General features: G+C 45.5%; 1 protein-coding gene across 3 annotated transcripts in view; it reads left to right on the top strand.

Moving 5' to 3' along the window:
- The window catches only part of Sfxn5 (sideroflexin 5), a 113175-nt gene continuing 99121 nt past the window's right edge, over window positions 1–14054 (top strand). For all 3 annotated transcript variants that reach the window (XM_042699817.1, XM_042699816.1, XM_042699815.1), the window contains exon 1: window positions 1–346. In XM_042699817.1, the coding sequence (XP_042555751.1) occupies window positions 245–346 (102 nt within the window). In that variant the 5' untranslated portion in view covers window positions 1–244. The remainder of the gene's footprint in view (window positions 347–14054) is intronic.

Here is a 14054-nt window from a genome sequence, read left to right as displayed (position 1 = left end):
CCGACAGCCACCCCTGCCTTGCAGTCCTGGCGGGCGGTGGGAACCGAGAGGTGGTCTGCGTGGGTGCAACTCTCCGCAGTCTAGGGTTGTCAAGCACTGAGACGGAGGAAAAAAACCACATTCCCCACAAACCCTTGCGTGCCTGGCTTGCTGCGGTTGCTCGTAGCCAATCCGGAGAGGCAGCTGTGGCGGGGGCCGAGGAGGGACATTTTAAAAGGGCCGGGGATTGCGGGCGTCAGTGGCCATGGCGGATACAGCGACTACAACACCGGCGGCGGCGGCCAGTGCCGCTAACGCCTCGACAGATGCACCGCCTTTCCAGTTGGGCAAGCCCCGCTTCCAGCAGGTGAGGACGGGGCTGAGGTCTGAGGGTCTGTGAGTGGCTTAGGGAGGGCGAGCAAACTCCCCTCCCAAATCCCCTTCAATCCTAGGGTCTGCGACCCGCGGCCACCGGAGCTTGCAGCTGGTGCCTCGGGGACCTTGGCCACAGCCACTTTCTTCCCATTGGTCAGTAGGGCGAGCAAGGACTCCCACCTCGGCTTCCTATTGGCAGTTAGCACTGTCGCTTTCCGACTGCCCGCGCCCTCCAGCTATTCCCGCCTGAGGCGCTCTGTGATTGGCCACCGTGGGCCGCGGTCAGCTCTCCCTGGCACTAGGGTCCGAGAGGCTCTTGGCAGGGTCGCTCCAGTTTGTGCAAGAGGTTCGCCCCGGCGCAAAGTTCGAGTCTGACCCTGGAAGAGAAGTTGGAGTGTCAGGGTTGCCTTCTAACTTTTCCCCCTGAGTAGGACTGAGATTCTTTCCAAGATGTTGGCTAAGTAGCATCTCTACTCCGCAGTCACATCGCATTCCCTCACCCGGAGAGGGGTCCACCATGCTCAGTGGGGTGGGCGCAGATACGGCGTGGGGGGTGGGGAGGGAGGGGTGCAGTGTTCCGACGACCTCCATCCGAGGCTGGGAATTCGCTGACGCAGCCAATCGGCTGGCAGGTGCCCTGCAGGGAAGAGGTTAGAATGTGCCGAAGTGGGGGTGAGGGGGAAACGCTGTGTCATCCCCTGGGGCCGCTGCCCTCAGTGAGTCCATCGCCCCTGGAGCTCTCCCCTGCACTTCCCTTGTTGCGTCTTCCGTACCCGGGCCCTGGTGCAATGGAGCGCTTGCCTCTGTCCAGACCTATTTGGGCTCTCTGGGGCTTGGTGACTGTGGTCCTTTCCTCCCGGGCCCCTGCCAGGGCATCGCTAACTCGGCCCCAGCCATGGAGCCTGAGATCAAGCCTGCACCCAGGACATACTGACGAGGCCTTGGAACCACCAGCCTGTGAGAGGCAGTTCCCACGCCGCAGACCCTGGGGTCCCTGCTGCCTCCAGAGAGGAGAAAACACACTTTATTAGGAAAAGGGCAAAGCGACTTGGCTGAAATGAAATGAGGGCTTGCTAGAGCGGTGGGTGTCAGCCGAGGTACCAAAAAGAACTTTGAAGGAAGAAAGGAAATGATAAGAAGGTCAGATCGGTTTGGTGGTCTTTTTCTTTTTCTTTTTTTTGGTGGGGGTGGGCGGGAAGGTTGTTGAGATAGGATCAGGACTTAATCTAGTCCTGAGTTTCACTGATAATTAAAGAGCTGAATTCCTAAGTCCTGGGAGAAAATATCCCCAGGGACTTTAAATGAGACCTGATTCCTTTTTAAAATAGGCAGCATGTAGGTTCTGAGAAAAGACTGGCACCTTCCTGCTAGTGTTAAGATGACATCTATGTCCAGGCTGTTAGGGCTGCTCTTGCCTGGCTTTGGGTGATCCTTCCTCCTGCACCCTTCCACCCCCATTCTGCACATACTCTGCCAGGCTCAGATAGGCCCCTTTCATCAGGGAAACCCTTGTCTCCTTCTCTGGCACCATTATTCACTGGTCTTACCAAGATACTGACTCCTGCAGCCTCTTTGCCCATCCCCAGTGGATCCTTTCAGCTCAGCCTTTCCTTACAGTCTTTCCTGTGTTTCTCTAATCCTATGGCCACTTGTTCTTCTCAAACCCATGTAGAGTCTTGGAGAGAAGGGGCTGATCTTGCTCATCTCTGTCTCTTATTCACCCAGAATCAGGACTAAGGTTTTATATCATGTTGGGTAAAAACGTAGGGGTTGCTCTTTCCTCTGGTTCCTGTTATCTGGGTAGGGGTACTCAGGACATCCGGTTACCCAGCAGACTTTTATTCAGTAACTATTAGTGGATTTAGCACTGGGCCATTAGCTGTAATCATTGCTGAAGCTATGAATTAATATTTGAGGTGATTGGGTCCTCTTTTGGTACCTCTTTTGGCAGTGAATGTTTTCAGTAATGCTATTGATTCCCTCCAACAGCATAGTAGTCTGCATAAAGCATAGTGCATGGGCACATGTGATTCATCCATGTTAAGAACTTTTCTTTCTGCCACACCTGCTCCTCCTACACGGCTCCCTGGCTTGGCAAGCAGCTCAGCAAGCAGCTCAGCTTACCACCAAATGCTAGTCATAAACCTGGAGTTTGTCTGTGTATTTCCTTTTCCTCACCTTCTAAATTCAAGCAGAGACCATGATCTCAGCTCTCATCTGCTATCTCCACTGTCCATCTGTACAACTAGATTCCTAAACTAGCCTTGCTCATCCATTTGTTGGGCCATTGTGGAAGCTTCTAAATAGGTCTCCTTGCGTCCATTCTGGCCTTGTTCCAATCCTTCCCTCTTCTTTATGGCCAAGTCCCAACAATACAGGTCTGATCAAGTGACTCCTAAACACACACTTACCAACACCACTCTGTGATGACTTTGCTTGCTTCTAATGGAAAGCCCTCACCTCTGAAGAGGTTCAAAGTTTTGAACGGCCCACCCCTGCTAATTTCTACTTGAATCATACTACCTACTCACCCCTTATACCTCCTTCCCACCATTCTTGCTGATTTTCAACTTTGTACCTACCCTGTTTCCTTCCACCCAGGGCCATCTACAGGAATATCACCTTTCCCTTGTCTTAACCTCTTGTCCCTATCTCCTCCTCTATAATGTGTCCACTCCATCCCCAAGTGTGTTGTTGTAGTATTCTTGAGATGCTGGGGATTAGACCTAGATCCTTGTACATGCTGGAAAAGCTTTTTTTTTGGGGGGGGGTGCCCAGTCGTGGGGCTTGAACTCTGGATCTGGGCGCTGTCCCTGAACTCATCAGCTCAAGGCAAGCGCTCTACCGCTTGAACCACATCGCCACTTTCTGGAAAAGCTTTTTACCATTGAGTTTACATCCTAATACTTGGTTTTTAGAGACAGAGTCTTGCTATGTAACTCAGGCTGGCCTTGAATTCACTATGCAGACCAGACTGACTTTGGACTCAAGAAACTTCAGCCTCAACTTCCCAAGTGCTAGAGTGCAGGTATGCACCTCATGCCCAGCACAAATTTGAGTTTTTGACTATGTCCTTCCATACTGCAAAGTACCTGCATCATTGTTTAGGGGTAATTATTTTATTAGCATCAGTGTCTCCCTCTTCCAAAAGTAGGCTTCATGGATCAAGGATTGTGGAAACCTTGATTCTTTGTTGACTCAGCAGTGTCTTGATTTTAGGGGTGCTTTGTAAAGATTTGTGAATAAATGAACATGCTGAAGATACCACAGTGGTTTTTGTGGTCTTGAATTAAATTGCCATCAGACTGTAGGCTAGTGGCTTATACCTATAATCCTAGCTACTTAAGAGGCAGAGACCTGAGGGCTGAGGTTCAAAGTCAGCCCAGGCAGACAAATCCATGAAGTTCTTATCTTCAGTAACTAACAAAAAGCTGAAAGTAGAGGTATGGCTCAAGTCGTAGAGCACTAGATTTGAACAAAAAAGCCTAGGGAGGGCTGGGAATGTGCCTTAATGGTAAAATGCTTGCCTAGCATGCATGAAGCCCTGGGTTCAATTCCTTAGCACCACATAAACAGAAAAAGCCAGAAGTGGTGCTGTGGCTCAAGTGGTAGGGTGCTAGTCTTGAGCAAAAAGAAGCTCAAAGACAATGCCCAGGCCCTGAGTTCAAGCCCCAGGACTGGCAAAAAAAAAAAAAAAAAAAAGACAAGCAAGAGCTCTTGGTTCTGAGCAAGTATAGACTGTGATTGGGAGGAAGGGTCAACTTTTATCCACATTTTCCTTTAGGAATCCTGTAAGATTACAATGAAGTGGGGGACATATTTAATGATGTAAGAATCTGAAGCCCTGAGGAGGTGAGTCTAAAGATGCAGTGGTCTGCGTTGGATATCTTGAGCTGACAGGTTTCTTCAGGGCTCAACCATCTTTGTCTGAGTCCTGCCTGCATATTGGCATGTAGTAGGGGTCCAGTGAATGCGCATAGTACCCTGAGCTGAGACACCATTCTTATTCTCCAACTCGTCTTCTACTTTCTGTGGGGTTTGGAACAAGGGACTCCTTGTTCACAGGAGTCCCTTTAGAACTGCTGTTCCTTTCCTCCACCCAAAGGAGGTGAGTCTGTGGGGGTGGGGGAAGAATGAGTGCTGAGCAGTTTCAGGCAGTGGAGCAAGGGTGGGGTATGGGCTGTGGTCTGTGGCGATCTTTCCATAAAATGATGATGATGAATTGAGCATTGTTTCAATCCTTTCTTCATATTGACTTAAAAAAATGTTCACAACCTGATGGGACAAATACAGTGACCTCCATTTACAGGCGAGAAAATTGCAGTACACAAATTTTGAAATTGACTAAATAATTTCCTAGGGAGTTCTGGCTCCAGAGTCTATGTTTGTTTGTTTATTGTCTTTGTTGTTGTTGTTGTTGTTCTGGAGATTTTCAAACATACAAAAGTGGAAATAGTCATCATCAGACCATTGTGTACCCATCAGTCAGCTTCAATAACAAGTTAAGATCAGCCTTGTTTCAACCAGTGAATTGTTTTTGAAGCAAAACCCAAACACACTGTCTTTTCACTGACCTAATAGTAGGTTTGTCTAAAAATAAAGACTCTTTTGGATTTAAAAAAAAACTAAGTTGGAATACTTTTAGATTTACAGAAATTGAAAACAAAACAAGCCAAATGCCAGTGGCTCATGTCTATAATCCTAGCCACTCAGGAAGTTGAGATCTGAGGATCATGGTTGGAAGGCAGCTGGGGCAGGAAAGTCTGTAAAATTCTTATCTCCAATTAACTACCAAAAAGCTGAAAGTGCAGTGCAGCAGTGGCTCAAGTGGTAGAGCGCTAATCTTGAGCAAAAAACTCCCAGATACTATCCAGGCCCTGAGTTCAAGCTCCAGGACTGGCACAAAAACAAAACAAAATAATTCCTTCTTAGCCCTTACTTAGGATCTCTGCTGTCATCTTGTAGTATCATGGGTCATTTGTCAAGACTAAGAAATCAACTTGGTACATTGCCACTAGCTATACTACAATCTCAATTAAATTTTACTGTCTTTTATGCCAGGATTGCACATTATAATTACCTTGCCTTCTTAGTCTTCCTCTGGTCTGACTTTCTCAGACTTTCCCTTGGCAGTTTTGGGCAGTGCTGACAAGGCATTTTGTAAAATATCCCTCATTTTGGGTTTTCCTAATTACAGGTTGAGGTGAATGTCTTCCACAGAGGTGAATGTCTTGCATCTATCTCATCATTAGTTTTATCTTAGCCATAACAACCCTCATGCAACAGCCTCACACTTGAAATAATTAGTTCTTAATATACTAAACCATTCACTATTAAAAGTTTCCTGATTGTCACCTCCTTTTTAAAATTGTTTTCTTGCATCAAACTCTCCATTCTTCCTCTTCTTCCTCCTCCTCCTCCTCCCTCCTCCTCCTCCTCCTCCTCCTCCTCCTCCTCCTCCTTTTCCTTTTTGCCATTCTGGGGCTTGACTTCAGGGCCTGGGCACTGTCCCTGAGCTTCTTTTTGCTTAAGGGTAGCACTCTACCACTTGAGCCACAGTGCCAGTGTTTATGTGGTACTGAGGAATCGAATCGAGGGCTTCATACATGCTAAGCAAACACTCTACCAATAAGCCACATTCCAAGTCCTATCTCCCTCTTGATTTCGTTGTATTTGTCTAGAAACTGGCTTGTTTGATTTGCAGAATCTTCCTCATTCTGAGTGTGGTTGATGGCATCTCTGTGGTATTGTTTAACACTTTTCCTATGTCCCTCCTTTTCTCCTGCTGGATACAGTAATGTACTTCCTATCCCAACTACATGAAAAGTGTAAATAGAAGGACTACAGTTCAGGCTAGACTGGGCAAAAAGGGAGAACCTATCTCAAAATTTAAAAAAGACAAAGTAAAAAGGGCTAGAGGAGTGGCTCAAATAGTAGGGTGCCCAAGTGGTAGGAATGGGCTATGTATGTGCAGGTTCCAAGATGGCCCAGGTGGGCTGGGTCTGTGCAGACAAGTTGCACAGGCTCCTTCTGGGATGGGGAGAGTCTCTAGCCAGGAAAATATGCCCTTCACAAAGTTGAGAAGTGGGTGTGATCCTTGGGTAATTTTATTCCCTGAAATAAAATGATCTTGCCGATAGTTATATCTTTTAATCATTTACTTCTAGTAAGTGAACTGCTCTTGAGAGCTGCTTTTGGTTTGTGCTGTGGAGAGAGGTCAACATTTTATTTTATCTTGAACTCTGGCCTGGGTGCTGTCCTTGAGCTCTTCAGCTCAAGGCTACTGCTCTACCATTTGAGCCACAGTACTACTTCTGGTTTTCTGGTGGTTAATTGGAGGTAAGAGTCTCCAGACTTTTCCTGCCCAGGCTGGCTTTGAACAGTGATCCTCAGATCTCAGCCTCCTGAATAGCTAGGATTATAGCTACCAGTGCCCAGCTTCAACATTTTTTTTTGTGTAAAACCATTTTAATATGGTATTTTATATAAATCATATTTTTCTTAAAAATTTTTATTGTTATTACAAAAGTGATATACATACAGTTACATAAGTCAGGTAATGAATACATTTCTTTTTAGACAATGTCAACCCTTTCCTCACGCTTTCCCAAGTTTTCCATCCCCACCCACAAGTAGTATAGTTCATTTTCTCTTTTTTTTCCTGTTTTTGTTAGTTGTGGGGCTTGAACTCTGGGCATGGTCGCTGTCCCTGTGCTCTTCAGCTCAAGGCTACTTCTCTACCCCACTTGAGCCACAGCGCCACTTATGGTTTTCTAGTGGTTTATTGGAGATAAGAGTTTCATGGACTTTCCTGCCCAGCTGGCTTTGAACTGTGATCCTCATATCTCAGCTTCCTGAGTAGCTAGGATTACAAGTGTGAGCCATCAGCTCCCAGCATAGTGTCTAGTGAGTATTGGTGAGGATTTTATTCCTTATTTCAATGACAGTGATTTTGAGTTGGAACAGAAGTGCTTCTTGGGCCTTTGCTGTCAGCTACTTCTCTGATGGCTTGCTTCTCCTCAGCCAGCCTGTACCTTTGGGGAGTGCAGACTGGAGCTGCAGGCCTATCGTCCTGTGGAGAATCACCTGACTCACCTTTCTTATAAAGGGAAAGGGAAAGAATCATGTGGTTGACTCATTCTTCCAGTAAAGACAAAGGGAAGAAAGAACTTATACTGTGTGATTGGATAAAGATGGGTCCAGTGTGTGTTTGTGTGTGTGTTGGGGGCAAGGGGAAGTGACATATATTTTAAATTATTGAAAAATAAAAAGTTTGCCTGCAATTCATCAGTCAGGGAGAGAGATCAAGCTATTATCTCTGCAAAGAAACAATGTTTCTTGGGAAGACTTGCTCCAGCAGTAAAATATCCATGAGATCTTCTTGAGTAAGGTGTCTCACTGAGAATGGCATTCTCTAAAATCATGGATGGCCAGAAACTCCCTGTTTAAGTCATGTTAGTAGGAATGAAATATACATTCCACCTTCCCTGGCCCTTCTTTTGCCTTGCTTGGGATGAAACCCAGGGCCTTTTGCATGCTAGGAAAAGACTGAGCTACACTCTCAGCCATATCTACCTCTTGATTGCCTGATCTCCACTTTGCCTCACAATCCACCCATGTGGTTAGCTTCAAATAGTTTCTGGTACCATCCATGCCACACTATTATTCTAAACTTTGTGGTCTCCACAGAGACAAGACCCTATGTTTACTTCTCTGTCCAGACCTAGGTTGACCCCTATACATACAACTGTCCTTTGCTGGGAGGGCTGATGGGCTGCTTCATTTCCATCTTACCCTACTTTTATCCAGCATTCTATGTTGAAGCAAACTTTCCTTTAGTCTCATTCTTTATTAACTTGTTGCATGTCAGTAGACCTGAGTGTGTCAGGCTGACTGGATCTATGTGCTTAGTGTTCTAACTCAGAACCCTCTCATGAATCTTACGTCTATGTCTCCAAATGTTAAAGTTGCACCTAGAAAGTCCTTTAAGTATCTCAAATGTACATGACCAATACAGCAATTTTATCTTCCTCTCCATTAAAGGTAGGCTTCTTATTTTCCTTATTTGGTCAGTAAGCACCAGAGTATAACTAAGAAATCCACAAAACATCCATGTTCCTCTCGCTCTCCCATAGTCATCGAGCCTTGCTGTACTCCCCGGGCCTGGCACAGTGCTGCACACACAGTAGGTCCTCGGTAGCTAGTTGAATAGTGACTGTGTGAAGAGACTCCACACTTCCAAGCGGTTTTGGATTGCAGCTTCACACTGTTGTATATATTCTCTGTTTCAGCAACTCATCCACTTCTGGGTCCTAACTCCTCTGGGATGTCTCCTTAACTCACTCTGGGAAGAAATAGGAAGAGATTTGAGTGTTTCCATTGTACTTTGTGATGCCTCATTTGAGCACCAATAACAACATTTTGTAGTTGTTTACTTATTGCTTATCTTTCTCTCTCTACCTCCCCCTCTCCTTCTTTCTCCTCTCTCTCTCTGAGTTCTGGGGCTGGAACTCAGTGCTTTGCTTCCTTGCTTGGCTTGCTTGCTCATAGCTAATACTCTATTACTTGAGCATGGTTCCAGCCTGCTTTTTTTTTTTTTTTTTTTTTTTCCTGTGCTAGTACTGGGGCTTAAACTCAGGGCTGTGAGCTCACACTTGGCTTTTTCGCTCAAGGCTGGTGCTCTACCAGTTGAGCCACAACTCCTAATTCCAGATTTGTGCTGTTAAATAGAGATAAGAGTCTCTTAGATTTATCTTCCTGGGATGGCTTCAAACTGGGATCCTCAAGTGTCTTCCTGAGTAGCTAAGATTCCAGGTATGAGCTGCTGACTGAACTGCTGACAACTTTGGCTCCCCCCCCCTCCCGCCTTCCCTCCCTCCCTTCCCCCCCCCCCCCCCCCCAGTCATAGGCTTGAACTCTGGGCCTGGGCCCTGTCACCAAGCTCTTCAGCTCAAGGCCAGAGCTCTACTACTTGAGCCACAGCACCACTTTCAGCTTTTTGGTGGTTAATTGGAGATAAGAGTCTCACAGACTTTCCTACCTAGGCTGGCTTTGATCCTCAGATCTCAGCCTCCTCAGTAGCTAGGATTACAGGCGTGAGCCAATGGTGCCCAGCTAAATAATTGTCTTCTTTTTTTTTGGTCAGTTGTGAGGCTTGAACTCTGGGCCTGGGCGCTGTCAACTCAGCTCTTCAGCTCAAGGCTAGCTCTCTACCATTTGAGCCATAGTGCCACTTCTGAGTCTGGCTTTTTTAAAATTGTTAATTCCTTGGAACTTTTCTGCATAGTCTGAACCTTGATCCTCAGATCTCAGCCTCCTGATAGCTACAGGTACCCTGCTCAATTATTTGCTTCTTTTGATAACCTTGTTCACTGTGATATTCCTTGAGTCTTCCTTGCTCCATAGGATTCTGTAGAGGTCAATGAAGTAAAATGCTTTATCTAGAACCCTCCTCTTAGCCCAATGAGTTCCCTTCTCATAGCTTAGCATACTCCTTCCCCCTTCCACAGCTTGGCAAATTCCCTTCCTAGGCAACACTAGACCCATTTATTAAAGGCAGTAAATAATCAGCCTCCAAACCCCCTTTACCTTGAGATGGCACTCCTCTGGGACAGCTACCACCAAATAAGGCAGCAAGAACCCTTTAGAGTGACCTTCAGGTCTGGGCAGCTGCAGGACCCCTTACCTACTACTTGGGCAGCAGCCATAAATCCTAGCCTGCCATGATGAAGCCCCTGGCCCTCACGTCCATACTGGGGTCTCTGCCTCCTAGTCCCTTCTAGCCCCTCCTAGGTTATATAGGTCACCTCAGACAATAGCCAGCACTTCTTCTCACTTCTCACTTGTGAGAAAGGGTCTTGCTGGTCCCTTACTGTCAATAAACCTTTTCTTTGCTCTTTGTACCTGGATGTCTGTGTGGTTTTCTGGCAAAGTCTAATATACTCTAACACCTCCCCCAGTGGTATTGGTAGAAAATGGCCCAGTAGAACTGGCAGGATTGGGACAGGATCAAAAGGACAGGCAAGTCAGAGGCTGAAGTGTCTGCTGGGGCATTTTCTATAAGTTGTTACTCGCAGGTCATTCTCTGCAGGTGCTTACTTCCACCCCTTTACCCTCATCGCTCTCAGACTACTAGTAGCCCAATTGTTATCCTTTTCTAGTCTTACCCTCCAAAGCCTGGCTCTGGCTCCACCTCCTTCAGGAAGCCTAAAAGCCTTTGGAGGCTCTCAGCCCACTCATTCATTGCATGGTAGGTGTTTCTGTGGTCCCTGCGTGGATGCTTAAGGAGACTGGGAGCCAAAGAAGAAAGTTCAACAGCCCATTTCCTTCAGGAGTTTATTATTCAGTGTATTGGTTAGCATGCCACCTTGGACTTTAATTTACATACATGTTAAAATAGAATATTAGTTCTATATATTATACCTAATATTGGCTTTTCATTTTAAAAGCAATTTAAAAGATAGACAAATTAAATCATTAATAATCCTATTACCCAGAGGCAATCTTTGTAACATCATAATGTCCATTCTGAAAAATGCTGCTTGTAACTGACTTTGGAACACCATCAATCTTTTAGAAAAGTGGCCTTACAACTCTAGCCTTGCTAGGGCATGGGGAACTTCCCACTATACATTTTCCCTGGATCTACCAGCTTTTAACATGCTTTTGAGTTTCCTTTTTTATTCCCTTTGTCTAGAAAGCCTGGTAACAGAAAATATACCTGTCATAATTACAGGCATCTTTAATCTGTGAAAAAAATAGGTGCTGCTGGCTAACACCTGTAATCCTAGCTACTAAGGAGGCTGTGACCTGGAGAATCACAGTTCAGAGCCAGCCAGAAATGAGATTCCATCTCCAAAATAACCAGCAAAATCTAGATTGGTAGAAGTGGTAGAAGACCAGCTGAGCAAGCAAGCCAAGCAAGGGAGAGTTCAAACCCCAGTACCAGCATAAAAAATAAAATAGTACCTACACTTTAAAATTTTATGACTGCTTTACATATTTACTCATGTTCTTTTTGCCCAGTCAGTTGAAAGTAAATTATATCAATTCATCCCATTGTACCTCAGTGACTTATCTCTTAAGATCAAGGACATTCTCTTCATAACCACAATACCATTACTACACTTAAGAAATTTAACATGGGGTGGGGCTGGGAAGGTGGCTCAGTGGTAGAGTGCTTGCCTTGCATGCATGAGGCCCTGGGTTTGATTCCTCAGCACCACATAAGAAAAAAGAAAAAAGCTAGAAGTGGCGCTGTGGCTCAAGTGGTAGAGCACTAGCCTTGAGCTGAAGAACTGAGGGACAGTGTCCAGGCCCAGAGTTCAGGCCTCATGACTGGACCCCCCCCCCCAAAAAAAAAAAAAGAAATTTAACATGGGGTTGGAAATGTGGCTTAGTGGTAGAATTCCTGGCTAGCTTGTATGAAGCCCTGGGATTAATTCTTCATATCACATAAACAGAAAAAGCTGGAAGTGGCACTATGGGTCAAGGGGTAGAGTGCTAGCCTTGAGCAAAAGAAGCTCAGGGACAGTGCTCAGGCCCTGCGTTCAAAGCTCCAGGACTGGCAAAAAAGAAAAAAAGAAGTTTAACATGGATAAAATTCTTTTTTAAAAAATTAATCTAGAGTCTATATTCCAAATTTGCCACATTTTAATAATGGCCTTGAAAATATTTCCCCTCTAATTCAGATTCTATCCCAAGCCATACAAGCTAGTAAACTGATTCTTTTTAATGTAGATCCAGTTTTCAATCTTTGTCTTTATGACATGGACATTTTGATGAACAAGATCACTTGTTTTATGGAATGCTTCTCAATTTGGGTTCATCAGATGTTTTCTTGTGATTAGGTTAATTCCCTCCAGAATATCACAGTGGTGTTGCTCTGGACTTATTGAACTGTCACGTCTAAGGCACACAGTACCCATCATCCGCCCTTCAGTGGGTTTTGGGTTGTTTGCTTGTTTGATTGTTTTCTTTTTTCTTTTTTTTTTGTCGGCCGTGGGGCTTGAACTCTGGGCCTGGGCACTATCCCTCAGCTCTTCAGCTCAAGGCGAGCGCTCTACCACTTGAGCTACAGCGCCACTTCTGGTTTTCTGGTGGTTTATTGGAGATAGGAGTCTCACTGTTTCTCCTGCCTGGGCTGGCTTTGAACCGCGATCCTCAGATCTCAGCCTCCTGAGTAGCTAGGATTACAGGCGTGAGCCACTGGCGCCCGGCTTGATTGATTTCTGAGTTAAGGTCTTGCAAGGTAGCACAGGCAGGCTGGAACTTGCTATGTAACCAGGCTAGGATAGAACTTGCAATCCTCCTGCCTCAACCTTCTGAGTGCTGGAATTATAGGCTTGTGCCACTATGCCTGGCTGTCTAATAATCCTTTTGACATAGCCCTGTCACTTGTGTGTATGGTTGGGAGATGACACTTCATTACTTTCTAGTATAGCAAAGCCTAGAATCACAAATCCAACCCGGGAATCACTTCCCCAAGGAGCCTTAGTACCATTTAGTGGACTTGGATTTCAATATTATCTCCTCTTTTTGCTCTTCATTTAGCATTTATCTCTAGTTATTTTCTTACTTATTAAGTTGTTATAGGACTTGTATGTGTTTTACAAATTCATAAACATTTTTCATATCATAGCCGTTGCCTGAAAATGTGATTGAATAGTATTCAACCATATGAATGGGCTATCCCTTATCTAACCAGCCACTCTTATAGATAACATAGCAGTAGACATCTTGAACATATACTTTTTTGGGGGTGGGGCAGTACAGGCCTTGAACTCAGGCCTTGAGTACTGTCCCTTAGCTACTTTGCTCAAAGCACTCTACCCACTTGAACCACTTCTTGCTTTTTGGTGGTTAATTAAAGATAAGTGTCTATGGGCCTTCCTGTCCAGGCTGGCTTTAAACTGTAATCCTCAAATCTCAGCCTCCTGAGATAAGCATGCCAACGTGGACTTTAATTTAGGATTCTAGGCATGAACTACTGGTGCTGGCCTGAACATGGACTTCTGACCACATCTCTGAATATTATTTCCTTAGACAAAATTCTGAGAGCTGAAGTTTTGCCAGGACAACAGTGTGAGCACCATTTTGTCATGGAGTGGTTTAGGCCATTTAAGCTGTGAGAGGTTAGGAAAGCAATTGTTTGGGTTAGGAATGGGGCTAAGGCTTGATTTGTCTCATTTGTACCCAGAGCGGGATGGAAGTAGGGTATGCTGTACAGGGGCTGCTAAGATGAGGAGAGAAATGGAGGTGAGATGTGAAGACAAACTTTGAGGTAACCTGTAGCTGATGATAGGATCTATGCTGGAAGTAACAGGAAAGAGATTAATTACAGAAGCTGTTGCCCTTGTAAGCAAGAGGAGAGGATGCTGAGGTTTCCATTTCTTCCACTATGCAGAGAATGATGCTTGGGGAGCTATGGGGCTTTGGGGAGAAATTAGAGGCAGAATCTAGAGAGTAGTAAGTGAGGCCTGAAACCCTAGCATTTGGAACCTTCCCCCCATTCCCATGCTTGGCACCCTCTCTTTTTCCCTTGAGTTTGGCTTTGCCTAGCTGGCTTTATCCTTAGGCAGAAGGCCCCTCTGTAGCGTTGCTAGGTTTCTTTTCATTGTGCTCGAATGCCTGTGGCCTGCTTAGTACAAAGCCCTCCTTTTCCAGGACCCCTTCTCTGGGACAAGGCTGGGGGATGGGGG

This window comes from Dipodomys spectabilis, unplaced genomic scaffold, assembly GCF_019054845.1.
Source record: "Dipodomys spectabilis isolate Male_0828 unplaced genomic scaffold, ASM1905484v1 ptg000262l, whole genome shotgun sequence".
Classification (NCBI taxonomy): Eukaryota; Metazoa; Chordata; class Mammalia; order Rodentia; family Heteromyidae; genus Dipodomys; species Dipodomys spectabilis.
The sequence above is the reverse complement of the archived record's forward strand: the minus strand, read 5'-3'. Positions and strand labels throughout refer to the sequence as shown.